The 26085-nt window shown below is 42.1% G+C and overlaps 2 protein-coding genes across 2 annotated transcripts in view; both read left to right on the plus strand.

The window, feature by feature from the left end:
* The window catches only part of PEX7 (peroxisomal biogenesis factor 7), a 42463-nt gene extending 26716 nt beyond the window's left edge, over nt 1-15747 (plus strand). The window contains exons 9-10 of the mRNA XM_058801618.1: nt 1676-1775; nt 13117-15747. Of these exons, the coding sequence (XP_058657601.1) occupies nt 1676-1775; nt 13117-13185 (169 nt within the window). The 3' untranslated portion in view covers nt 13186-15747. The remainder of the gene's footprint in view (nt 1-1675; nt 1776-13116) is intronic.
* A 3189-nt stretch (nt 15748-18936) lies between these two features.
* On the plus strand, nt 18937-21312 carry SLC35D3 (solute carrier family 35 member D3). Its single transcript, XM_058802739.1, has 2 exons — nt 18937-19372; nt 20483-21312. Exons 1-2 carry the CDS (start codon nt 18937-18939, stop codon nt 21310-21312), a joined length of 1266 nt encoding a protein of 421 aa, XP_058658722.1.
* Nucleotides 21313-26085: the final 4773 nt, after the last annotated feature.

Raw genomic sequence — 26085 nt, forward strand, 5'->3', positions numbered from 1 at the left:
TTGAGCTTTCACTAGTAATTATTTATATATTTAAAAATGTATCAAAGCTTTTAGTCAGTCTGTTGAACTTGAACTAAGTTGCAGTATTCTTAATCTCTAAACTGCTTCTTTACAACATGACTCCATATAACAAGCACTATATTGTCCTGCTATTTTTTAAATTGATCAAAAGGTCTTTTTAGGTTCTTTATTCATGTAGATCTGAAGTTATCTCCTTTAATCTTTTTCAGTTTTGAGCATTTATCTTTCAAGAATTTAATATTCGAGAGCTCACGTGGAGGCTAACACTATTACTAAGAACTAACACTATTACTTAGTAACAAAAATATTTGTTTCCTTGCCTTCTTTTGAACAAATGTGGGAGGATGAAAATGCTGAAATGGTCTTTTGCTCCTCTCTCCTGCAAAATAAGTTGTTTATTTTAGATCTCAGGTACTAGGAAAAAATTAAGAGGGTTGTTGCTATGGCATAGCCATTGTGCTGATACCACTCTCCTTGTTTATGAAGGAGATAACATCTACATATTAAACAAACTGACCCTGCTGGCTCCAGTGTTTGCTATTTTCCCTGAATTGGTTTGAACTTACAGTACTTCCACTGCAGTTGGTCTGATAATGAGCTGTTCTTGTTAAGTATTATCACTTTTCCCAATAAAGACAAGGCAAAGAGACCTTTATGATTGTTACAGAAGTAGTAAAGCATATAATTGACCCCTGTGTGAAAATGTGGGCTGTAAAAAATTTGATTACAGCTGACAGCCCACAAAATGTGCCGTGCTGTGCAGTCTGTGGACTTTTCTCAGTGGTATATACAACACAAGAAAGAGAATAAATCTTTGTTCTGTGCTGGCATACAGGTTTTTGTCAGTGTGTTATGATCTGAAAGTTCTGTGTCTGAATCCTTTTTTTCATGGCTGAGGTGCCTTTTACCTCTGTTTTAATCCCATCTACTCTTACATCTCTCATACTTCCTGTTAGTTGCATTGATAGACACTGCATCTATTGGGACAGTAGCTGGGAGAAGTAGAAGACCTCAGAATTATTTTCTAGGTATTTTTTAAATAACCAAGACTCGAAAGAAAAACTCACTTTAAAAGTATGAACTAGTGGAATTAACTGTGTAAGGCAGCATAGCACAAATTTGTTACTAAATTATAAAACTAAATTCTGTTTTGCAGGAACACAGTCTCAAATTTGACAATGTGCATGACTGAGATCTCTAAATGATTGTGTAATTTTTATATAAATAAAGACCCCATAGTTAATGATGCCAAAAACTGAGAAAAATCACAAATTGTGCTAATATCTTTCAGGGATAAAATTCCCCAGCCATCAAGAAATATAACAAGAATATTCTAGCCTACATTTTTTCTTCTCTTTTAATGATGTCCCAATGACTGCTCCTTGGTGCCAAATTTTGATCTCAGTTTCTGCAACAGGACACAAAGATGGCTTTGCCCAGTGGGGTTTAATTTATGCAAATCAGCAGATGGCTTTACCAGGAGTATGATTTGTTATGTTTCTTAAGTGGATGAGTTTGCTTTTTTAAATACCCTGACAGCGACAGATTTGTCAATATCTTGCATTATATTTTTGAAATGGCCTTTCAATTACTTTAATTGTGGTTTGTTTGATTTTTTTTCCCTTTCTCTCTCCCTCCTTTATTCTATCTATAGATTCTGGGACTTTTCCAAGCCTAATCCTTTGCTGGAGACAGTTGAGCATCACACTGAATTTACATGTGGTCTCGATTTAAGTCTTCACAACCGTGGTCAGGTAAGAGCTGGGAGGCATTTACTGTTCCCTTGCCTGTTATAGGCACTGTGGTCATGGCTGGGCTGCAGGACTCAGATCCTGAATAAGTCACCAGATTGCAGTAAGCTTCTGGAAGTGAGTCTGGCTGAATGCTTATCAAATAAGCCTCATTTCGGGTCCATTTTTTTTTGTGAAGTAGTTCCTTGCATTGGGTAGGACAGGAGGGCAGAACGGACAAGATTGCAAAATCAGATAGCAGAAAGCCATGGTGAGCTCTGGGAAAATGAAGTATTTTGTTTCAGAAGGAAGAATAGTAGAGAAGAGTCTAGAATGCTGAGCTGAGATACAGAGCTTTCTTCCATCTACTTAAATTGTCAAGTTAAATGTTGGTAGTGTCACACAGGATGCCTAGACCTGGTTTGGCATACTGTCTAGAGGACTAGGAGAGGCTTAATCTTGGCTGAAATTCAAAAACCCTCAGCTATTAAAGTGAAGAAGTAGAACCTATTTTATCAGTAGCCCTTATTTATGTACTGGTTCTGTAAGGATTCCCCTCTCCTTCTGTTGCTACAGTTGTTTCTGTTTTGTAAACAGAGGATTCTTTCTTTGTAGTACGAAATGATTTTTAGACAAGAAACTTTGAAAAACATAACTTAATTTTTTACTTCAAAATGAGAAAGCCTTTAGTTTTCCACACAAAAATTACTGTCAAGATATTAACTGTTCCTAATGCACTATTTAACATGCCAGAGATATAATCTACATCTAGATTATTCTCAAATTCACAGTCAAATGATTTTTTTTTTACCCCAAATAAAAATTGTAACATCTGCATTCACATTCTGTTTGGACAAAGCAAATTAAAACCATTGTCATTAAAACCATTTCTGCTGGTAGAATGACACAGGAGAAAGGTGTAAGTTTGGCCAAATACTTAGCTTACTGCACATGGAGCGATTCTAGTTAAATGATAGCTTGATGGGTTTTCTGTGTGGTTGTTCTTCCTTAAATTCTGTTGCTTCAGTGGGGCTGCAGTTACTGTACACAAGGCTGTGCTGTGAGCATGGGGAAATTTGTAAGGCTCAAAAAAGCTTTCAAGGTTCAGGTTATTTTTCATCAGTGCAAGGCAAGAATACTTAAGGGCCAGTTGCTGGGGATGGAAACTTCATCCCGAGTGACTGCACATATGTGATTGGGCTGCACTGGGTCCAGAGGGGGTAGCAAGCATAGCATAGTGCATTTAGGCTTCACAGTCCCACATGTGCTGAGCCCAGCTCAGTTTTCCATGGAGTTGGTGTGGATTTGCATTTGGTCTGAATGAAGAAAGAAGATTTTTTTCTTTCATTTTGTATTGAGAATGTGATTACTTTGACTACAAGCCCATTGCTTCATGGTAGATAATTAATTGAAAGAAAAGCGCACATGCACTTTTACATTGAAAAAAGGAAAATGTTGGTGTGCATCGCCATCAACACTAGGACATTTGTGCATTCAGGTATCTTCTTTTCCCACACAGAAATTCTGCAAGTCTGATGTTGGACTTAGTGCACAAAATCTATAAATCTGGGGTACATATCCATATTTACTGAGTGCCAATGTGCGTTCCAGACAGAAGTTTGGCATTTGCAGCAGCTTTGATATTCCTCTGTTTTTTTCCATTGAGTTGATTTAATGTATTCAAAGGGTTGGATATCACAGCAATGCAAATTGTGAATGGGTTTTTTTAAAAGAAGTTTAAAAATCTGTGATAAAATTAAACTCTCACTAAGTTTAGGAGTGAACACAAGGGAAACATAGCCCCATTTTTATAGGAAGACCCATGGGATATCACCTTGAGTATACTTTGTTCAGCTCTGAGAAGGACATGGACCTGTTGGAATGAGTCCAGAGAAAGGCCATGAAGATGATCAGAGGGCTGAAACATCTCTCATACAAAGACAGGCTGAGAGAATTGGGGTTGTTCAGCCTGGAAAAGACAAGGCTCCAGGAAGACCTTGTAGAAGCCTTCCAGTACCTAAAGGGATCCTCGGAGAGAGCTGGAAAGGAACTTTTTAGAAGGATATGTAGTGATAGGGCAAGGGGTAATGGCTTCAAACTGAGAGATCATTGGTAGGTATAAGGAAGAAATTCTTTACTGTGAGTTTGATGAGACACTGGAACAGGTTGTGGATGGAAGTGTTCAAGGCCAGGCTGAGAGGGACTTGGAATAACCTGGTCTAGTGAAAGGTATCCTTGTGCATGTTGGGGGGAGGTTTGAACTAGATGATCTTTAAGGTCCCTTCCAGCCCAAACCATTCTATGATTCTATGAGCACCTGCTGAATAGTTGCTTTCAGTATGAGCCCTTGGAGTCATTCCCTGGCTTCTGCATCCATCCAACAAAGATTATTTGCTTAAAGTTTATGCTGCTGTTCCCAATAAGTAGGTTGTCTTTATGTCTGTTCTTTATAAATCTGATGATGACCTCCTTTATTTGTTTTCTTCATTTATTTGCATGATTTGTGATTTTCACCGTTTGCTTTATAAGGAGTTATGACTTCAGATTTGAACTGCTTCTCTCCTCCAGGGAAAAAGAGAAGGATCCAGGGAGAATGCAGGGTATTTTGTTTATAATGGAGAAGCTATTCATTTATGCTCAAATTAAGTACCATTCTGGTCATTAACCTTTGCTTTCATTCTTAATGATATCTTTTGTTGTCTAGACAGATTGTTTTCTTTGGCTTTGCACAATGAACTTCAGCATTTTTGAAGCATTTTTTTACGCATCAAGGAAAAAAATTATATGCATTATTGAAAGTGTTCAGAATAGATATTGGGATTAAGTAGCTAGTAATCTAGGAGTTACAAGACATTCCTGTGGAGCTGATTGAGCTTTGAACAGAACCCTCAGGCAGAGAGGTTCAAGCTGGTTCTTGTGCTCAGGGAGGCAACGTGGAAAAGAATCTGGTCATAAAGAATGTGAAGAGACCCACTAGTATTAGCTATCTGAAACAGTAAACTCCTTTGTGCTTGATTAAATATTCTAGTATCTGTTTTGGATTATCTGCCTCTATGTAAAGTAGGTGTTTTTTGAAAGCTTTGAATTTTAAAAATCAGATATTGTTTGGTTTGGGGTTTTTCCCCCCACCATAATGTTAGTATCAGATTCATAGAAATTTGAGACAACAAACAAACTTTCAGGTGCATAGAAAAATGTGCATTTTGCAGTGCAAAGCATTAACAGAAATGATCCTTATGATATTCAGTGTATTCCTCTGTTAAACTGCAAGTCCTGATGTGAGAGTTTGCCAGGCATGTTTTCCAGGAGAACTCCAGCTTTCAACCTCGGCACACATGAGAACAGTGACAAGACCCTAAGCACCAAAAATCTGTTAAATTTGTGATGTTGTATAGTATTAAGAACTGAGAAAGTCTTTTTACCCTGTCAGCAACATTAAGAGTATGCAGTTTTTAAAACCAGATAGTTCTTTCCAAAGTTTAAGGATAAGAAAAACAACTGAAGCTTGTTTCCCTCTATATGCACTAGATAGACATAGGATGTATGTAAGGACTAAAAAATGGTTATCAGCCATAAACTACTCGTTGTTTTGGGCTGGTAATGCTAGACCATGTAGTGGAGTTGTGCTCTGTATAATAAAAATATCATATTCCTTTAAGCCATCTCTTCCTGGGATTTTGCTGTGTTACATTCATGTTTACATGCTGTAGGTTACTTCCTTTGGTGTTACTTGTGCAGCTTTATTTAAAAGCAGCCTTTTTCTTCTGCTGTAGGTTAAATGCCATATGGAAGTAATGAATGCTTTTTAAATATCTTCAGGCAATCCATTAATGACACAGATAAAAGTACAGATCCTTTAAACATTCCTTTCTTGACTCGATTCTGAAATTATTTCCATAAGTGTGTAAAGAATGGAAAATACACATGTATAATGAATTTCTTTAAATAATGGACAAAAGATACCCAGCCCTTTCTGTTGCAGTTCTAAAACAATTTTGCGTAACACAAATGTAAAAAAACCTGACACTAATTTTGTCTGAAAATCTTCTTTAGCTACACCTCACATCTGTTCTGAACTCTGTAACGCAGGCAGTAGAAAGTATAAATTAATGATTTCCATTGAGTCAGGGTTTCTGTTGTGCTGCTGAGAACAGATTAAGTATCTAATGGGAACAGGAGAGGAATCTTTAAATTTCTCTATTCTTCTGTGCTATGAACAATGCCATTCCTAAACTGCAAGGATACGTAATTTTCAGTGGGAGTGATGGAAAGTGGTGGAGGGAGCACTTGGTATGTGAGAAGCACATTAGACTTCTGAGACATGCCAGATCAGAACAGGACTCCACAGTGTACTGTGCTGAGGTGCTCCTTTTGGAAATTCAAAATTTTCAGCTCCAAATGAGAATGAACCAGGTGTCCATTCTCTAGTTCAAAATCATCTGTTACCTGAATGCTTGCTGAAGTCTAGGTTTTAGAATAACATGTGTACAACACCAATAGTGATCACTTAGGATTTGCTTCTCCTGTGGTTCTACTGTGTGTTTTGATCATAATTGCACTACAAAAGGGCAGCTGTCTGTGTAAATAGCTATTTCTGTCAACAAGTTTGGGAGAAAACTTGGTTTCTCTAACCTTCTGGCTACAATTCTCCTCCCCATCCAACCTGGTGGGGTCAGGGTGAGTGAGCAGCAGTGTGGTACTCTGTTGCTGGTGGGGATTGAACCATGACACACACACAGCACCCCAGTGGTGCTGTGTGTGTGTCATGGAGACAGTGGTGGTACCAGTGTGGTGCCCATGGCTCTTGTGCTTTGTGTTACACTGGCTTCGTGATTTGGCCCTCCTGAACTTCCACTCTCTTCTTCCTAAAGCTGTGGGGTGTCACCAGCATGTTCTGCACAACCACTGTCTGCTCCTTCCCTGCACCTGGCCAGTGGTACTTAGAGCTGAGAAGAGGTGCCTGCATTGGTGTGCTGATCCAGTGAAACTGATGGTATCCTGAGTCACTAAAATTTTAAAGCTGTAATTCCTTACTAGCTGGAGGGAGGTCATGGCCAAACTGTATACACTTGACCTGCATGCCCTGAAGGTAGCTTGAAATCTAGTTCTAAATTCATCCAGCTTTATGGGGGAATTTTTGATCATTGTCAAGTTTTGGTGTGCAGGTTTGTTGACTCATTTTCTTTGTGCAGCTTTTGCAGTGTGCTGCATTTGCTGTGCCAACACAGGAAACAGAAGGGACAGGAGAGGCTGCAGAAGCTGGCTTAACCAGTATAGCCAAATACAAATGCAGATGATGTCTTTAGTAAGGCTGTTTGGCTATGTGTTTTGCTGTTCATTTAAAGTAATTGTGGATGCTCAAGAGGCCCAGAAATGTTGATTGTTCCATGTAAAAGTGGAGTTACATCTTGTGGAAATGTACAGAAGAACAGATACTCTCTGCTTTTTTTCTTTTGATCACTTGCTCTTATCTTTTACACTTAATTACTAAGGACCTGATAGCTTCCACCCAGCTGTTGTGGCTAAGCCACTGCTATAATTATAACATTATCTGTACTTCATTTTAGTCTCTCCTTATGGTCCTTCTCTAGGATCCTACTGAAGTTATGCAGTTTCTTTGATTCTTTGAGATAAAAAGAACCTACTTACCAAATTTCAGAGTGGATTTTTCCATAAAATATGAGATTTCACTCAGATTTCACAGCTGCAAGTGTTAAACCAATCTGAACACCTTACTGAGTTGGAGGGGCTAAAAGAAGGAGATATTTCTTAGTGGTGCTTACTGTATGTCTTTCCCAAACTGTGAAAATTAAACTTTCGCTGTGTAAGTCAAAGCCAGGCACTCATGAGTAATGGTCACTATTTGCCATTATCAGCAAGAGTTTCTTGGTGTTTGGAAAGGTTTCTGTCAGGCATCACAATTTTGTAAATGCTGCAAGTGTTTGGAGAGGAAAATAAATTTTGATACTGAAGTACTGGGGAGGATGGGAAACGGTGCTTTCTTACTCAGTAAATGTATTGCTTGTGCATTTTATTTGGTGCAATGGCTTACAAATACTTGCTACTTCTTTGAGCCCCATCTTTTACTCAGTGTAGTGGATTCTGTTACTCTCCTCATGACCAGTAAACATTTGAGAAGTCCCAGGGAATTGCACAAGTGAAACTCAGGAGAAGACAGCAGAATGATGCAGCTGTTACTGAAAATACTGTTTGGCTTATGATTACTTGTAATTATATCCCAAAAGGAAGGAACTGAACTTTGAGCTGTAGGATGAATTTGAAGGTCAAATAGGGTCATTAGAAAACAGTTTCACTAGTAGAAATTGACTGCATTTGGGGTCACCAAGGTCAGTATCAGCACAGAAAGGCATTTTGCAGTTCCAGTGTACCTTTTACAGAACTTAAAATTGACTAATCAATTAAACCAGTTCTTGGAAGTCTGAGTCTTCCTCCTAATTTTTAGAGTACAGAGGAATTGCTACCAAATCTGGAGATTTCAAGGATTATTTTCTAACCTGCAACTCGCATCTCCATTTCCTTTACAACTTACTGATGAAAGCCTACTTGGAAGACTTGGATTCAGGAGTGTGTGGCTTAACTTCCAAGTCATCTTCCCATTACCCATGTCAGAACGACAGAACAAATGATGAAACAGCTCTTGGCTTCTTAGATCAGTTCTTTATGATGTATCTCTGCAATGTGAAAAATAATGCCCCTCAAGTTTCTTATCTCTTTTTTTCCTTAAGAAATAAATGGATTTTTTAAGCAGCATTTGGGGCATCTGCTTCTGATAACTCTAATTTTAACCTAGACCTTTGTAAGAAGTTCTGTTCTGGGTTTGTTTCATTTTGTCTTTACTGGAAAGAATAATTAAATCAAGGTGTATTTTCTGAAAAGTAAATTAAAAAATATTGGTGTTACTGAACATTGAAAATAAGAAGTTTTATTTGCAAACTCCCATCACTTTCAGTCTCATGTGAAGGTTGGCATCATGCAGTTCACTCGGGAAACTGCTAACCAAACAGGCCACAGTAGTGGTCCAGATTTTCTAGAAGAAAATAGGTATTGAATGAGTTTAAACTCATGCATGATCCATTATGGACTTGACCAATTAGTTTTAATGTTCACCTGTGAAAATCATTTGAGTAGCAAACCTAATAGCTTGCTTTATCTTCAATCAATCTCCGTCCCACAAGCTTAGAGGATGTTCAGGATCCCTCAAAAACATGTAATAATGATTTAAATAGACCATTAAGTTATGTTTGAGAAGACACAGAAGATAAGAAACTAAAAGAGGAAAGGAAACACAACTAATGAGTGTCAAGAACTGAATTTTTTTTTCTGCTGGCTCCGGTACAGAAAAAAGAAAAGACAGATCTTATTTGAAAATGGGATGGGGAGAAGCTGAGAAATGGGTCTCTCTCAGGCACATTTACATATTATCACATGATTCATTATGAGTGCTCTGGAAACTTAGTGGCACCAAGATAGTTCTGGAGATACTAATCTAGAGAGGTCTGTGCTTTGTTCTGATTAAACCCTTTCATAAAGGGTAATTGAACTCTTTAGTTTTTAGCTGTTCTTCTGAATATTTTTAATTTTGATTATGCTAGCAGATTTATTGTGTCTTCAAGTAGTGAATAAAAAAGTTGGTGGCAAACTTGGGAGTTTTCTCTTGTTCTCTTGCTTCTTCTGAAGAGTAAAGAGGCCGAATGTCATGCAGGTAATTGCACTAGACTGAGTGGATTGCCCTGGGGTGCTGGCAAAGGTCTAAGTCTATTGCAAGGCAAGATGATTGTGATGAATAGGAAACAGAGGGCCTGTCAAGGGAGTAAATCAGTTAGTGAGTCAATGGAAATGGCTCTGATAAATGAATGGATGTCAGTATTAAATCCGTTGGTGGAAAACATTGTTAAACTCTGGGACAAGGATAAACATTTCAATAAAATACGGGATAGCTGTTTTAGCGGAGTTGAACTATGATTTTATAGTCAAGCAATTAGCTTTCTGGGATGACTGCAGGTTTTTTGTTTCTTTGCTTGCTTTTCTGGCTTTACTTGAAAAAAATTCAGTGATCCCCATTTTTTGTACTTGTTTTTGTATTTTTGCTGGCAGATAAATTGGCAAGATATTTATTCTGCAGTAACAACAGTATAATACCTTTAGTGTATATGCTGGTGCCATAACTTTGCTACTGAAATAAAAGCAATAAAGACAATTAATAAATGTAATTTTGTTAGACTGCCTTTGTTCCATGTAGCTTTAGTTACAATGAAAATTACCAGGCTTAGAATGCTTCTTCTATTTGTGCTATTCTCTTGATATAGTTTACCAGTCAGTGAAACAAAGAATATTCTTGTTTTACAGTTAAGCTCTAATTATTCTGCTTTTCCCTGCTCTTCAATAGTTAAAAGTTTCCATGGTAAAACTGCATTCTATAGTTACAAGGCTATTCATAAATGATAATGGAACTTGCATGATATACAAAATTTGCCGTGCAAAATAGTCAATATTATAAGGATATTGCAATTTATACAGTTCAACGACCCAAAAATACCGTGAGATTTGTTTGAATATCAGAGTAAAATTTGTCCACAAAACAGCAGACATTTTTACAGGATGACAAACTTCCATCCCTTCATGCTCCTAATGGAGGGATTTTTATCAGGTTCGCAAATCAAGTGTGAGTCCATTTTCAGTTTTCCTTTGTCTTCGTCCCACCACAGAAGAACTTTCTTCACCTGTCAGTAACATCATCTCATTGATCAAAATATAAACTCCAGGAACTTGCCCATTTTGTATGCTATATTTATTGACCATGGTATGCTGGATGAGCCTTCATCCCAATGAAATTTCTACCTCTATTTTAATATTTAAATGAAGTACCATTTAGTTTATTTTTAAAAAAAGACTAAATTGCTTTGAAGTATATATTACAAATGGTCGTATGTCACAGGAGAACTGACGTTTCTACATACTTTTAAAGCACTTACATTCAATATCCCACATTCTCCTCTTCTGGGGAAAGGCACACAACTGTTGTACAAGTGTTCTAAGACCACTGTATAAGACAGGTCACAAGATAAAAGGCAAAATGCAGGGAGAAGACATTTTCTAAACGAATGCAGTTGCTGTATGAACAAGTCCTTCTCTTCGTCTTAGGATTCATCTTAGTCATTTGTATTGGAGGCAGTGACAATCTCTGAGCTACAGCAAAAGGGCACGTGGCACTCTCCATCAAAAAATACTGGCTGCAGCACTCCTAGCCTACAGTTGCCCCTTTCTCTGACAGTCTTGCCTGTATTTTGGAGAAAGTAAGGAGAAATGGCAATGTCATTCCTTTTTTGATGTTCTGCCATGCTGCAGTGTCCCAGTTTCCCATAGATACCTGTGTTCTGTACTTCACATGTGTATTTTCATCAAGGTTTCTGGTATCAGCATTTCATTATACACTTCCTGCTGCACAGGAGAACTTGATTCACTGTTACTTACTGTAGCTTTTGTTTTCCTCTTGCTGGCTGGCTGTGTTTTCTCCTTTCACGTGGTATCATTAAGTCAATGAGTTGGGCAACTTATCGCATGTGATCCTTTTCAAACTCTTTTAATATCCGCTGTTTATTTTTAATGTTGCTAGATTAAATGGTTTTATAACTATATTTGTTCAGAGGCAATTTCAGGGATGCTAATTACATTGATAACAGGTGGGAATTCCCATGGGATTTTTTCCAAATGTTATTTTTGTTTCTTGTTTCTTTACAAAAATAGAAAATATTGCCTATAGAGCATTGATCTGTAGCTGTGGAGAATAGTAAAAAACCTGCAGTTTATGTGATTGCCAGCTTCTACACAGTATTTAGTGGAAAACTCAAATTTTCTTTTTGGTATGATTTGAGAGACTGCAATGCAGCAGAAAGAACATTTGCTACAGAAAGCTCTATTATGTTGTATGAATAGACAGACATATTGTCAAGAGTTTTTTTGACCCATTTAGATGTATATGGAAAGCACTTCAAATAACTAAGTAGAACCAGCTAAGGAAGCAATGAAAATGAATAATAGTGCAGTATAGTAAACACAAAATGGGCTAATTATAGTCTGAAATCAAATACTGTAGTTGGATTTCCAAATTTTTAGTGTGCAGCTGTTCATTCTGGCTCTAGGAGAGAACAGGAATTGCAGGCTGCAGCAGAAGGAAGCTTGTTGTGCAGAGGATCCAATACTGTATCTTTTGTAATCCCAACTGGAAATGACATTGTAAAGATAATGCAATATGGTTTCAGCCAGATTTGCTGGCATTTATTTGTGGACCTCCTGAGGTTTTTCTCTTTAGCTCTCCTCTTTGTTCTATTTGCCTTAATTCTTGTCTCCTACAATATTTTGTGAATATATATCATACCTAGGTCATCTTCTTGAGTCATTGTCAGTGCGGTTAACCCTTTCACTTTGTTACAGACTCTAAAGTGCATTTTCAGTTAATTTTCAAACCTAAAGCATTCTGTAGTCTTTTTCCTTGGAGTCTTGTTATTTATTAAGATCTTTAAGCACTACAGACTCAGGTTAACCTTCTGGGTTTCTGGTTTTAAGTTCAAGCCTTCATCTAGGATAGAGCCTGGGATGATGAATTCAGAGAAGTTGTGGTTATACTCAAATCAGTCACTGTGTTTATAAGATGCCTTTGTCACAAGTGGCACCACTTCTTACTAGACTAGTGGGGGTCTAGGTAGTGCTTGAAGCAACACTGTGGCCCCCAAATCCCAATGATCAGCAAGTACACATCTCTCTTCTCAACAATTGACAGTGACCTCATGGCTTATCAAGCGTGAGACTGAAATTCTGGGTTAATTCTTCAGGAAACTTCCTGTATAATTTCATTGAACTCTTTTGGTTTTCCATTCCTCAGCACTAGACATTAGGAAAATGTCTATAAGAAATTTCTGTATCTGCAAGTATAAGAAGGTTTTTCAGATTTGGTCATGAAATATTTAGATATTATGGTGAAAGGATCCTATGACTCTGCAAAGAGAAGAAACATGGCAGGGTCGGGACATTTGTGTGTCCTTCCTTAATTTAATTTTCAGTTACATTTTTTTGCCTATTTGGAACAATCAATTGAAACCTAAACGTTTCCCTGCTTTCCTCATGAGGAGCATGAAAAATAGGAGTTTGTTAATTTTCATGTTTTTCAGTAAAGTTAAAGTTTAAAAAAAAGACCCAAACCAAAACCATTTTAGTTATTTTATAATTTTTAAGCATGCTAAGTCAGAGTACCAACTGATACTAAATCTACAATATGCATTAAGTTCCCTGTGTTTTTTGTAAAAATGACAATTGTGAAGGACCTAAATAGATTTTGTTTGCTTTGTAGGTGGTGGACTGTGCTTGGGATGAACTAGTCAAGATCTATACTCCATCGTGTCTGGCAGTTCCTGTTTAGAAGAGATGATATGACACGCCAGGAACCTTTCTCTCTCCCCCCACAACCAGACTTGTGCTAAAGTGTCACAGTGTCACTAATCTCAGTGTCTCTTTACAAGCAGAACTTCTTGAATGGAGTGTTGTGCCCTTGAACATGTGGAGACTTCAGGGCTTGGTCGGCTGTGCAGGTAGTACTTGAGTAGCAAAATGTTCCACAGCTCCTCAGAGGCTGAAGAGTGGCCATAGCAGATATCAGTGGTGTCTTCAGAACAGAATAACCAGCATGAATTTGTGATCTGTCTGGCTAATGATGAGAGCAGAGGCCTGAATCTTCTTGTTCCTTATAAAGATAAAAAAAAAATTGGCAGTGTGTTTTGAGATGTCACTGTAGAAAAGAAAAGAAAGGAAAAGAAAATAAAGACTTTTTACTGTAAAGTACTGTAATGTCAACTGAAGTTTGTATCACCCAGATGCATTTATGTTTTGCTGTGAGTCATGTTGCATTATTTTTTTTTTGCAATATGATGCATTTACTCTTGATCGACAGTAAATGTCATAGTTTGTAGCCAGCTGATTTGTTTGACCTTTTTGATTGCTGCTTCACAAAGATGGTAAAGATTATTTTCATATATTTTTCCTTCATATCTCTTTGAGTAAAACAGTTGATGAAGTTATGTAGAAAGATGCTCTGATAATAGAGAAAATGGTTATGAAAAAATGAAATATATACAAAACTAATTGGATCACAATCCTCAAGATTTAGAGATAGGGCAACCATCTCTTCTATTAGACTTGTCTTCTATTTTCACTTAGAAAGTTCTTCCAAGAAATAGAAGTGGAAAGTGGCCATAAATCCAGTGTTTCAGGACCTGTGATAGCCTGGCCAAAGTGAGAAGTGATGTCCAGACCAGTTGACCTATATACATGCAGATTAGTTGCATGATATAAGCATAACAGATCCAGCATGGCCAAACTATTGCAGTCACTACAATATGCACAACATGTTCTAGGGATGTTGAATACTTTGCCTTCCCAGTTTGTCCCCTCAGCCCACATGCTGGTACTTCCATCTAAGTTTTCTGGGGCAAGTAGAGATGTTCAGATGTTTTGTTTATGCAAACATCTCTGAATAGTGTTTTAGTATTGCAGCACTCATTGGTATGTGTTAGCCTTTCCTCATTTCCTGCTAGCCATTTTTTTTACCTTCTTTAAACTGTCTCCTTTCTGCTGTTAGTCCATCTCAACTACACTACCATCAAAAGGCTCTTTGCAGGTTGGGTCTTTGCAGATCTCTGTTCAGGTTTTCATAGTGGTGTTAATAAATGCTGTACCCTTCTGGGTTGCAGCACTCATAGATCAGCCAATAGCAGACACTGACAGATCTGCTGGGTGCTTTGAAGCCATGAAGGAAAGAATTCAGCTGAGCTAAGACCCGCAAATTGCAAGGAAAGAATCGTTATTCTATCTTGGAGAAAGAGCCAGGAAACTTACAGGTAGCCACAGGGAGACATGTGATATATATTGATGGGGTATATAGGGCTGGACAGGAAGAAACTTTCTTCTACAACATGACAATTTGGATCCCATTTGGATCCTGTATTTTTCTTGGTCAAATGCAAACTGCCCCCAGACTTACATCTTTTTGAGTTGAATTATTAACAAAAATAGATTTTATCTTTTTTTTATGACAGTGTGCTGTACCAAATCTGAACCTTTTACTGCACTTTAATTCTGTGTGCTGAGGAATAATGCAAAATAAAGCTGTGCTGCATGCAGCTTTCAGCAGTACCATGGGCCATAAAATCTAATTTTAGGCATTAAAATTGATTATTTCAACTTCAATAGTTCCTCCACTCTTCTGTTTTATCTCCCTTTTCTGCTTTGATTACTAGTTGCTTGTCTGAGTGGAACATTTTGGTGGCAGGTGTGTATTTTATATGCATGTTCTGGGGGGACAGAGAGAGTGGGTTATCCTAGAATGCTGCCATAGCCTATCAGTTGGAAGGGAAAATGTAGAAAATGTAGTGCAGGGGGAAAAATTAGGAATTCTGAACATGCACACTCAGCACATGGATTAAATCTTTCCTCAACTGCCTTCTCTCCCTTTATGTCTTGGTTAACTTCAATGCTGAGGGTTGCTGTATCCAGATTTATTTCTCTTGAAAGCTGAGCGCATCCAGAAGATGCACATAGTAAATAAAAACTGTGGCCTTTATTCTTGCTCTGTGATCTTTGAATGGTGAGAATGTGCTGTAACATTTCTGCACTGTAACAGAAAAAACAATTTGGCAATAGTTGTTGCTGGTTCTTAATTCTCAGGGAATATTGTTATAGTTGTTTTGAAAAAATACTTATTTTATGACCAAAATACTAGCTTCCAATTTTTTTTTCATTTACTGAAACAGTTAACAACAACAATCTAAAACCTGTAATGTGTTCTGCTTTCAAACTTGCTCCTGTGAAAGATTTTGTTTTATTTAAGTCTGGGTTTCTCTTTGGTTTAAGAAATGTTTTGATTAATCAAGTTCTAAAGGCATGGATTTGTTGTTCTATAATGCTATTAAATTAATTGCACACAATATCTTTGGCTATACTCTTGTGTTCACTTCCCCAATTAAGAAATGTTGTTCAAAAAGTAAGTGCTGTGAAAGATACTGAGAGTATCTTCTAAGAAGAATATCGTAACCATGGTTTATTTAATGTATGAATACTGGGTGATGGTCACATTTTTCCCCTGTACTGGTAGAGACCATACTTTATGCAACTTTTCCTAGCTGTGTGCCCCATCTTTATTTTCATAAAGGAAAGCTATTTTAAATCATTCTTTGTGTCTGCTTGTGCAGAGTATGTGTCAGTGATGAACTGATCTCTTTCTTCTGGCTAAGTATAGTGCTGGCCTCAAATTTTGCTGCATAAGCAGGCTGTTCTGTGCCTTTCAGTAGTACTGCTCAGCTGTGCTCAGGGTCATGGAATGGGGAATGGATACAACTCTACACAGTTCTTCCCTGATGGACCTGATGGTTGCATTAGACTCTAATTAAGGCAAATTTCCCATAAAACATTTTATAGAGGTCTTGAACATTTTCATCCAAGAAGCCATTATAAAAAATCTATGCCCTTAGGAAGACACCAATTTGCTGCATTTTTTGTTTTCCTCTCACCTGTGTAATTGCAGCTAGGTGAAATGCAAATCTGAGCATAATTTCCTTTAAACAATGAGAGTTAAGGTATCATAATCATCTCATTAGGGTAAGGAACCACAGAGCCATTCATTGCTATGAACTGCCCCACTGCCAGGCCAAAATTTAACAGAGTTGATGTATGAACTGAGCAGCCACTGTTCCCTCTGGACACATGAACAGCCAGTGTGGGGAAAGTTCCTTCACTGCAGTGTCACCTCTGATGCCACCTCCCTGTTGCTTTATTCAGTTCCTCCCCAGTAAAGAGCAGGAGAACGCTTTGTGTGACTGTGGAGTGGTGGAGAGGCAGTGGAAGACTAGTAATGAACCTGGCCTCCATCCATGTTGAGAAAAGGGTGGTTTGGCAAGGGACAACAGCTTCCTCTCCACCTCCCTTTCCTGTCTATAGACAAAATTAGGAGTACCATGAGAGATATTGCAAGAGAAGCTGCCCTTATAGCACAAGTGAGATCCAAAAGATAGGATTTGGCACTTTGAACAATTGACTTTCCAAACTGAGCATTGGTGCAGCTGCTCTTTGAGTTCTCCATTTAGTTCTGGGCCCCACAATAAGGAGGATTTGAAGGTCCTTGAATGCATCCAGAAGTGTACCTCAAAGCTGATGAAAAGCTGGAAGGCATGTCCTGTGAGGACAAGCTGAGGGCTTTGGGCTTGTCTAGTTTGGAGCAAAGGAGACTGAGAGGAAACATCATCACTTTCTGATGCTTCCCAAGGAGGGCAAGAGGATAGGGAACTGCTGATCTCTTCCCCTTGGGACTCAAAATGTGTGGGAATGGTTCAAAGATGCACCAGAGGAGGTTTGGACTGGACATTCAGAAGCATTTCTTTACTAAGCAGGCATTCAAACACAAACAGGCTTCCTAGAGAGGTGGTCGATGTCCCAAGCTTGTTTAAGTGTTTAAGTGGCATTTGTAGAATGCCCTTAACAACATGATTTAATTTCTGTTCAGCCCTGAATTGGTCAGGCAGTTGGACTAGGATGATCATTCTACAGTCCATACAAATGAAATAGTCTATTAAAATTTTTGTTTCTGATACATTTGTTTTTTGTGTTTCAGTCAAGGAAATATTTAGCCCCCAAAGCAGTTTTTCAGCCTGATGCTCTGCAATGTCAGACGTTCACTTCTCGTGACAATTTCACCAGTGAGGTGACTAAATGGTTTCTGCCAGAGGGTGCACTCAGGTATAGTCCAAATTACTACAGTATTTCCCGAAAGCACAGTCTGATTTTTTTCCATCTGCACTTACCTGGCAGAAGGAGTTGTTTTTATCACATGTGCAAACACTGTCAAGGTGATCCCCACTTTTCTTTAAATTGTGTTGCATGTGGGCTTGGGGTGAGTCCAAATAGAGGCTGATGTAAATGTATTGGCACATTTCTCCATTGGGTTCTGAAACCAGGCTTGGTCTCCAGTACCTACGTTTTCTTTTCCTGCATTACCAGTTTTCATCTTCAGACATTCATTCTTAATGTGTACCTTATTTCATTTTATAAACCTTGCCCTGTGTCCTTTACCCTGCCTGCCCTGATGAGAGAAATCAATGGATGATTATAAGGTAGCTCTGAATAAAATTGTAGTTTTTCCTTTCCTTGTGTTGCCTGACACTGCAGGAGAGTGGTGGAGGGGACTGGCTGCCCGTGAGAACTGCTTTTGCTTTTGCCTTTCCCTTGGAGTCGATATGGTCTATTGCCATCTCCTGTTAAAACTTTCATCTGTAAAGTCGGGAGAAACCATCAGCTTATTTAAGCTTTACCAGGCTTTAAAACATCACTTTTGAAACCTGTGTGGCTACCAGGTTTTGGTGACTTCTCAAGGCAATTCCCTCTGCTAGAACCCGGTTCTCCCTGCTTTTCTTAGCAGCGGTCCCTGTCTCTGCCGTTCGCAGCCCGAGAAGCCGAGCCAGCAGGGTGGCAGTGGGAGGGATGCTGCCGGCAGGCTCGGTAGATGCTTTTTCCCGTGAGGCCGGATACTTTTGGAGAGTAGGAAAAGCGGTACTCCCTGCTTGGGAATGCGCGGACCTGCACTGATCTCCCCTCTCCGGGAGACGTGGGGTTTCCCACGGCTCTTCCACACTATTTTCGGGCCGGTGGCACTCGGCTGCGGATCTGCCGGCGCCCCGCGGCTTTCTGGGCAGGGAAAGCACCTGAGCGCCCGCTCCCGCTGCCCGTCCTGCTGCACCCGAGCGGGGTCGGGAGGGCTTGCGGACAGCGGGGGCTTCCCATCCCGCCGAGCCGGGCGTGCTCCGGGGGACACCGCGGGACGAGCCTGGAAACGCGGGGGGCGGGGGCGGCCGGATGGGGGACACCGAGAGCGGGGACGCAGACACGCCGGGGATGGCGCGGGGACACACCGGGGGCGGGGAGGGGACGCGGATAGGAGGGGAGCCACGCTGGGGGCGGCGCGGGGGGGACACGTCGGGGGCGGCGGCCGCCCTGCCGGGAGCGCGTCCTGCCTCCTCCCGCCCCCTGCCTCCGCTCGTCGCCGTCCCCCCGCGCCGCCGCCGCCGCGGCGGGTGGCCGGGCGGGCGGCAGAGCCGGGGGCCCGGCGGCGGGGCCGGGCGCGGGCAGGATGCTCCGCTGGCGGGGCCGGGCGCGGGGCGTCGCGGTGGCGGTGGCGCACGGGCTGTGCTCGGGCTCGCTGAACATCCTGCTGAAGTTCCTGCTGGCCCGCTACCACTTCGCCTTCCTGACGCTGCTGCAGTGCCTCAGCAGCGCGGCGGCGGCGCTGGGGCTGGAGGCGCTGCGGCGGCGGGGGCTGGCGGCGCTGCCGCCCTTCGGGCCCCGCCTGGCGCGCCCCTTCGCCGCCGTGGCCGCCCTGGCCACCCTGCAGTCCACCCTCACCCTCTGGTCGCTGCGCGGCCTCAGCCTCCCCATGTATGTGGTCTTCAAGCGCTGCCTGCCCCTCGTCACGCTGGTCACCGGCGCCCTGGTGCTCCGCGACGGCATGCCATCGCCCGGCGTCCTCGTCGCCGTCCTCATCACCACCTGCGGCGCCGCGCTGGCCGGTGAGCGCGACCGCGACCGCACCGAGGGCACCGGGCGGGACGGGACGGGACGGGACTGGATAGGACGGGACGGGACGGGCGGCCGCAGCGGTAGCCGCTCCCTCCGGGCTTCGGGCGCCGGACCGGGAGAAAGACGCGAGGATACGGGGTGCGTGCAGTGCTGGGGGACAGCTGCGGCCCCACGGAGCCTCACGGGCGGGCAGGTGCAGCCTTGCAGAGCTGGATGCAGCCCCGCTCTGACTGGCACATTCTTGGAGGCCTCGGTACAACCTTTTGGAGATAGGTGCATCCTTATGCGGGCCCGTGCAGGAGTAGCTGCGACCTTATTGCAACCCTACTAGGGAAAGTGCAACCTTATGGAGGGAATTGTAGCCTTATGGCGGGTGCGTGAACCTACAGGGGTAGATGTAATGTTCTGAGAGCAGCCGCAAGCCCGTGGGACAACTTCTGCCTTGCTGGGGCCAAGTGTGGTGCAAACTTAGGGGTGAGCTACAGCCCTCTGGGGCCAGCAGGACCCGTGCTGCTGTCCAGCCGAGGGGTGGGTGGGGTGGGAGGCAAAGCTGGCACTTTGTGGCCCGACAGCACTCCTGGGCTGGCGGCTGCCTCGGACAGCAGAGCACATGCACAGTGAATAATTTAATCTGCAAAGAGACTGACAGGGGGCTCGGGAGGGAGGTGTTCTTTCAGAAATCCCACAGAGCTTCATGACTAGAGGGTGCAGAATGGCCAGTGGGTTGGAGGGCAGGCAGCCCAGGCAGCCAGAGCTGCCATGTGTCTGTGCTGGCAAGAGGATGCTCAGGGTCGCTCTGTGTGTGTGTGTGTGTGTGTGTGGTTTCAGCTACAGATCTTCCACAGTGTCTTCACAAAAGGGAGAAGGCAATCTGATTTTGGCTGGGGATTTAGAGGGGGTATGAAAAAACACTCAGTATGTTTGCAGCTTTAAAAAATGCATAAGAGATTTGTTGGGAGGCAAGACTTGGACAAGCATGACAAATCCTAGGGGTTATGGAAAGTGCAGTAATGCCTGTTTCCTAAATATCCCTCTAGTCCAGAACGGTGCTCTCTCCGTACACCACCTATGCTTATTTCTCTCTGTGACTCTCGTGACAGGAGCTGGTGACCTGACTGGGGACGCTATGGGCTATGTGACAGGCGTGCTGGCCGTGCTGATACACGCTGCCTACCTGGTGCTCATTCAGAAAACCAGTGTAGACAGTGAATATGGACCCCTGACAGCTCAGTATGCCATCGCTGTTTCGGCCACCCCTTTCCTCATCATCTGCTCCTTTGCCAGCATGGATTCCATCAATGTCTGGTCCTTCCCGGGCTGGAAGGACCCTGCCATGGTATGCATCTTTATTGCTTGTGTCCTGATTAGCTGTGCCATGAACTTCACCACCCTTCACTGCACCTACATTAACTCGGCTGTGACCACCAGCTTTGTAGGGGTGGTGAAGAGCATAGCCACCATCACGGTAGGCATGGTGGCATTCAATGATGTGGAGCCCACAAAGTTATTTATAGCTGGGGTTGTGGTCAACACCTTGGGGTCTGTCATTTACTGCGTGGCCAAGTACGTTGAGACCAGGCGGCAAAGCAACTATGAGGACCTGGAGAAAGAAGCTAGAGAAGAGGAGGGGAAAAGGCAGGCTGGGGACCAAGCTCTGTTTGCCATGGAGACAATTTCCCAGGGGAAGGGGGCCGAGGAAGCAGCGGTGGAAGGACCATCCACAGGGCAGAGACAGAGTGGAGAGGAAGAGAAGGACGTCACTGAGAAATCAGCCACGACACTTGTGGCTCAGGGAAAATCCACCGTCACACAAGAAGTGAACAGAAGCTCGCTGAAAGAAGCCTATCTTGGAGTATGGAGGTTGGTGAGGGGTGCTAATTATATAAAGAAGGATTATTTGATAGAAAATGAAGAGCTACCAAACCCTTAAAAAGCAGATTCGAAAACCTATTGTTTGAGGACAGACACCTGGTTTTCTGTACAGGGGGAAGGCAGAGCATACATTTCCACATCAATGCTTACAAATCCAGATCATTCAGGATGACTTTACCTCATTGTCAAAAAGCAAAAGATCATAGTTTGCTCATGCTTTGGGCTTGCTTTCAGCTGCTTTCAGTATGTCACTTTAGACCCACCTCAGCTAAGGTGCTGACACTCTGCTGCAGACACAGAGAGAGCTGGGGAAGGGGAAGGGGCTTGCTCAGCAGCTGGGAATATGAGGGATATCAGTGCCACTGGGATACTTGGCAGTACCAGTGACACAGCAGTGGTCTATACCTTAGATTGTGTCTGGAGCCTAGTGATTTTTACACATTTGGAGCCTCTGTCAGTGTGCTTCTGTATCTGTATCCATCCAATTATAGGTACTCTACGTAACCAATTCCTACAATATAAACTCGTATTTAACTGTACTTTTTTGTGCTCCTCTGTGTCAGTACAATTACAACAGAGCTAGAGGTTGTGCCACTTCAGTTATATTGGTGTGAAATCACTCTTTTCTCTGATGAATTGAAGCCCTCCGGGCTAAGCCTTGGACCTGGTTTACCTTGGGTGCTTTGTGTCTTCAGTAGAAATCCTTTAGTCTTGTGGTGGTGTACGTGAAAGCAGAACCAGATCTGAGCTTCTGAGAAGCTTTGGCTGGCAGAAAAAGGATGTTTGTCTATGAGCTTTAACTATAAGTAGCATTTGGAATATTAGCTTGACTCAAATAAAAGAGTTTGGAAATGTTGGTATGTATTGATTGGATTTGGGAGGGCTATAAAAATTTAAGGAGAAAGTGTGTGCCTTGTGTTATCCCTCCTGGTACCCTAAAATCAGATGAATCAGAGCCTGGACTGGAACCCAGGTGTCCTCTCCATTCATTCTGTCACAAGCAGAGGCTGAGAGCAGAGCTGGGGACAGCAACTCTGAAGTTCCCAGGGGTGCTTTTGCAGGACAGCTGTGCTACATCCTGGCCACGTGCTGGTACATGGCTTTGTGTGTATCCTCCCTCGCTGTCCCTGTGCTGGGCTGTCCTGTGGAACAAAGCGCGGGCAGGCAGCAGGAGCTGCCCGGGGCTCCGGCAGATCCCACAGCCCAGTGCTTGGGGAGCGGGATGCTCAGTGTGCCCGGCACAGGGACACCCATGGCTTTGGCAGAGGCAGCTCCCCAGCGCCCTGACTGTCCCTGTCCCCATGGGCTGTGAGGGGCAAGCTGCCTTTCCCCTTGGGAACTCAAGCGCCCGTGTGGGAAGCGGGAAGCAGGCACTCCAGCGAGGCTCAGCTGAATACACTAGTATTTTGTCCCACATCTGTTTAACTGAGAGGACTGTGGAAAAAAATGTTTGAGTGTTTCTATGCCTGAAGATACCCGTTTGGTAGGTGGGAGTACTTGGGTGGAACTAGACAGAGAAGAGATTTGATTGGGAGTACTTCTCACCCCAAAAGGGTGCTGCAGCCATTGAGGCCACCTTGACAACAGACTGAAACAAGTTGTTACCATTTTCTGAAAAAATGAACCACGTTTGTTGTTGTTGTTGTTTTCAATATTGTTATTGTTGTTATTAATAATTTTTTGTTATTATCTATTAAGCCACTGAACTGAAAATCAGCTATTCCCACAGCCCTAATTACCCAGTGCCTGGCCCAGTGCTCTCTCCAGCTGAGCAGGCAGCATTAGCCTCACAGCGTGTTCAGTCTGAAGTGAGCAATTTGCCCAGCAGGGAATATTTGCAAAACTGCTCTCTGGGGGAGCTTTAGGTTCTTGTCAATAAATGCAGGCAGAAACATCAGGTGCTGTGGCAGTGTGTTTTCAGAATGATTGCAGAAGTTGGCTCTCCTGGCATCACCCATGAATTTTGAAAGAGAAGGCTAAAAGGACATTTATGCTAAAAGCCTGGAGCTGCTGAGCTGGGGGACAGGGCAGGGAGCTCTGTACATCACATGTTATGTATAGCTTGTGTTTAAGAGGAACTGGCTGTTTGCCAAAATACGTTTACCTTCTGTTCGAGCTCCATATGGGAGATTTTCAATAAAAGTACTATTTATTGTTTCTAGGCTAATATAATCGGGCTTTTGTTAGTTTTTCAAATGCATCCTAGGCTAAAGAAGTTTGTGCCTATTACTTATAGTCGCTGTGTTACCGAACTCATTGCGATATTGAACTGCATTGTAATCATACAGATGGCTGGAGAGAAACACACAATTCTGATCTGTCCTCACTGTGCTCAGTGTTTTCTGTCCACAAAAAATGTGGATCTTCTTACCACCTGGATGCCAGTCTTAGATGCTGTAGTGCACATACCGTGTTTGACATGTGCTCTAGGAAGCTCTCCCACTGGACTCTTGTTTCAGGACTTTTTCCTGTGGGGAGGTTAAATGTTTTGCCACTTACTGTTGTTAAATTATTAGTAGAAATCTATGGAAATTCAAACAGTTTTGACTATTAAAAAAGCTGCTGTTACAATGTTGTACATTTGCATGTATAGTCGAAATGTGATTATATTGTATTCTGTTTTTACCTGTAAATTCCCTAAATTAAAATGGGAATTTGGCAAATGCAATTCAGTTTTTCAGTAACAGACACTGTCGCACAATAAAATGAAAATACTGCCTCGTGCTGAGGTATTTTAATAGCGTCAGCGGAAGACGGTAGAATGAGATGTGGGAATAAAATGCACTGCTTTCCAAAAGCTTTCTGCTTTTCTTATTGTTGCTACTCCAGGGTGCTCATTTTTGCTTCATTTATAGTTATTCTTGTGCCTTTATACCATCCAAGTTTCCTCAACATGTGACTACACACTATAAATACTGTCACGGACAGAGGGGCTAAGGACAGACAAAGGAGCACAGGATTCTGAAGTGCTGGAACCTCGGTACAGCTCAAAATTTCAGTGGTTCTCAGTGGTGATTTTTTTTGGTTACATATTTAAGATAATTTAATGTCACTGGTGTAGCTGTTATAACTCTAGAATTAATAAAAGTAAGATGAAGCTTGTTATTAATAGTTCCATTATAAAATGACAGCATTATTAAAGGACATAATATTAATTTCATTTTACAATGTTAAGTATTTGTATTATCATCTATGTCGCACGGCAGCACTAGGAGATGACTCAAGCATTAATTTTTACCTGTTTGCTTTGGATGGAAGGTACATAATACGCCTGTGGCTGAAACTGGGTTGTGCCATACCAGGCTGCGGTCGGTGGTTATTGCCGAATACATCTTAGAGCTCCACACAAATGTGCCTGCAGGTTGGTTTAGAGAAGGAGACCATCCTTGTTGTCAGGTAATAAATGAACCTGATGCACAATGACTGCTTTGAGAATAAACAGGAATTTCAGTGTCAACACATCCTTGAGTAACACCTGCTGTAGCACTCCTAGACGTGCACGTACGCGCACATGCACGCACACAAATACACAGGCAGCAGGACAACAAAAGCCAGACTGGCTGTCTTTTTTGAAATGCATTCTTCTCTCTAAGAAATTAAAGAGACGACGGTTTATTTTGAGGCAGGTACAGTTAAAATTTCTAAGGATAAATTAAAAATTTGCATACGTCACTAATCTTGTATTTGCCATCACTTCCACATGGAAAATATGCAGCAACCTACGAAGAGCCATCTGAGAATGAGAGAAATTTTACAGTTTACTAACCAACAATTCAGACCCCTGCATACGTTCTGGGATAGTTTATTGCCAGTCTTTAATAGCCTCTTGTAATTCTGTTTGCTGCAAAAATGACTGTTTGCTGCAAAGGCTTTAGTAGGCAAAAAGATGCAAGGCCTTCAGTTCTGGTTTCTAAATTAACATTTGAGCATTTTGCTGCTAATCATGGTGAAGGGTTAACACCTTATCCCTCTCTGCCTGTGTCCTGTATAATTTCATGTATTACTTCGAGGTTTCTTCTGTGTTTTTCTGACTGGAGTCTCTAAGTGCAGTGGAGGCAATCAGCTCTGCTCTCAATGAGCTGCTGTATTCATGCTTCAGTTGCTTGTTGAAGGTCGTCGGGAAGCTTTTCACTTCAACCCTGTTTCTGTCAGGAATTGATGAGCATGCACATGCCCTCTTTTCTCTTCTTTTGTTGCTGCTGTTTTTCCCAAATATTTTTCCCGTGTCCATCCTGAAAATCACTGCTAGTGATGGAGGACTTGCCAAAGAGGCTTCTCCTGCTTTTTCTTTTCTAGAAGGGCAAGGAAGGGATAGACCAGCAGGATCTTGAATGTCCAGATTGCTTCTTTCTACCTTTGTGCATGTTTCTGCCCACCAGCTCCCTGCATCCCAGATCCCAGTATAGCTCAGTCCTGGCTGTGTCCCAGCTTCTCGTGGAGCGGTGCCCACTGGGCTGTGTCCCAGTGTCCTGTGGAGCTGGGCTGTGCACGGGACAGGTTCTGGAGTGAGGGCCCCCCCTTTGCCACACAGCCAGCACTGAAACCTGGCTGGGCCTGCCCTTGGGGACATTTATTAGACACACAGAACCAGGAGATCTTCTTGTAGTAACAACATTTTAAGTAATAAGGCTATAAACCTGCTGCTGAGCCAGGCTCTGTTTTTTTTTGTAGGTTGAGACTTTAAAAAGCCAGTCACACTGGCTTTCTTCAGTGCTGGATATTGTGTTTGAACAGAAGAGAGGCAGCCTGAATTGAAAACCCAGGTAGAGAGCATGAAAACAGTGCTCAAAGAGGTACATGGGATAGGATAAAGATGGATGGGGAAAATATG

This window comes from Ammospiza caudacuta, chromosome 3, assembly GCF_027887145.1.
Source record: "Ammospiza caudacuta isolate bAmmCau1 chromosome 3, bAmmCau1.pri, whole genome shotgun sequence".
Classification (NCBI taxonomy): domain Eukaryota; kingdom Metazoa; phylum Chordata; class Aves; order Passeriformes; family Passerellidae; genus Ammospiza; species Ammospiza caudacuta.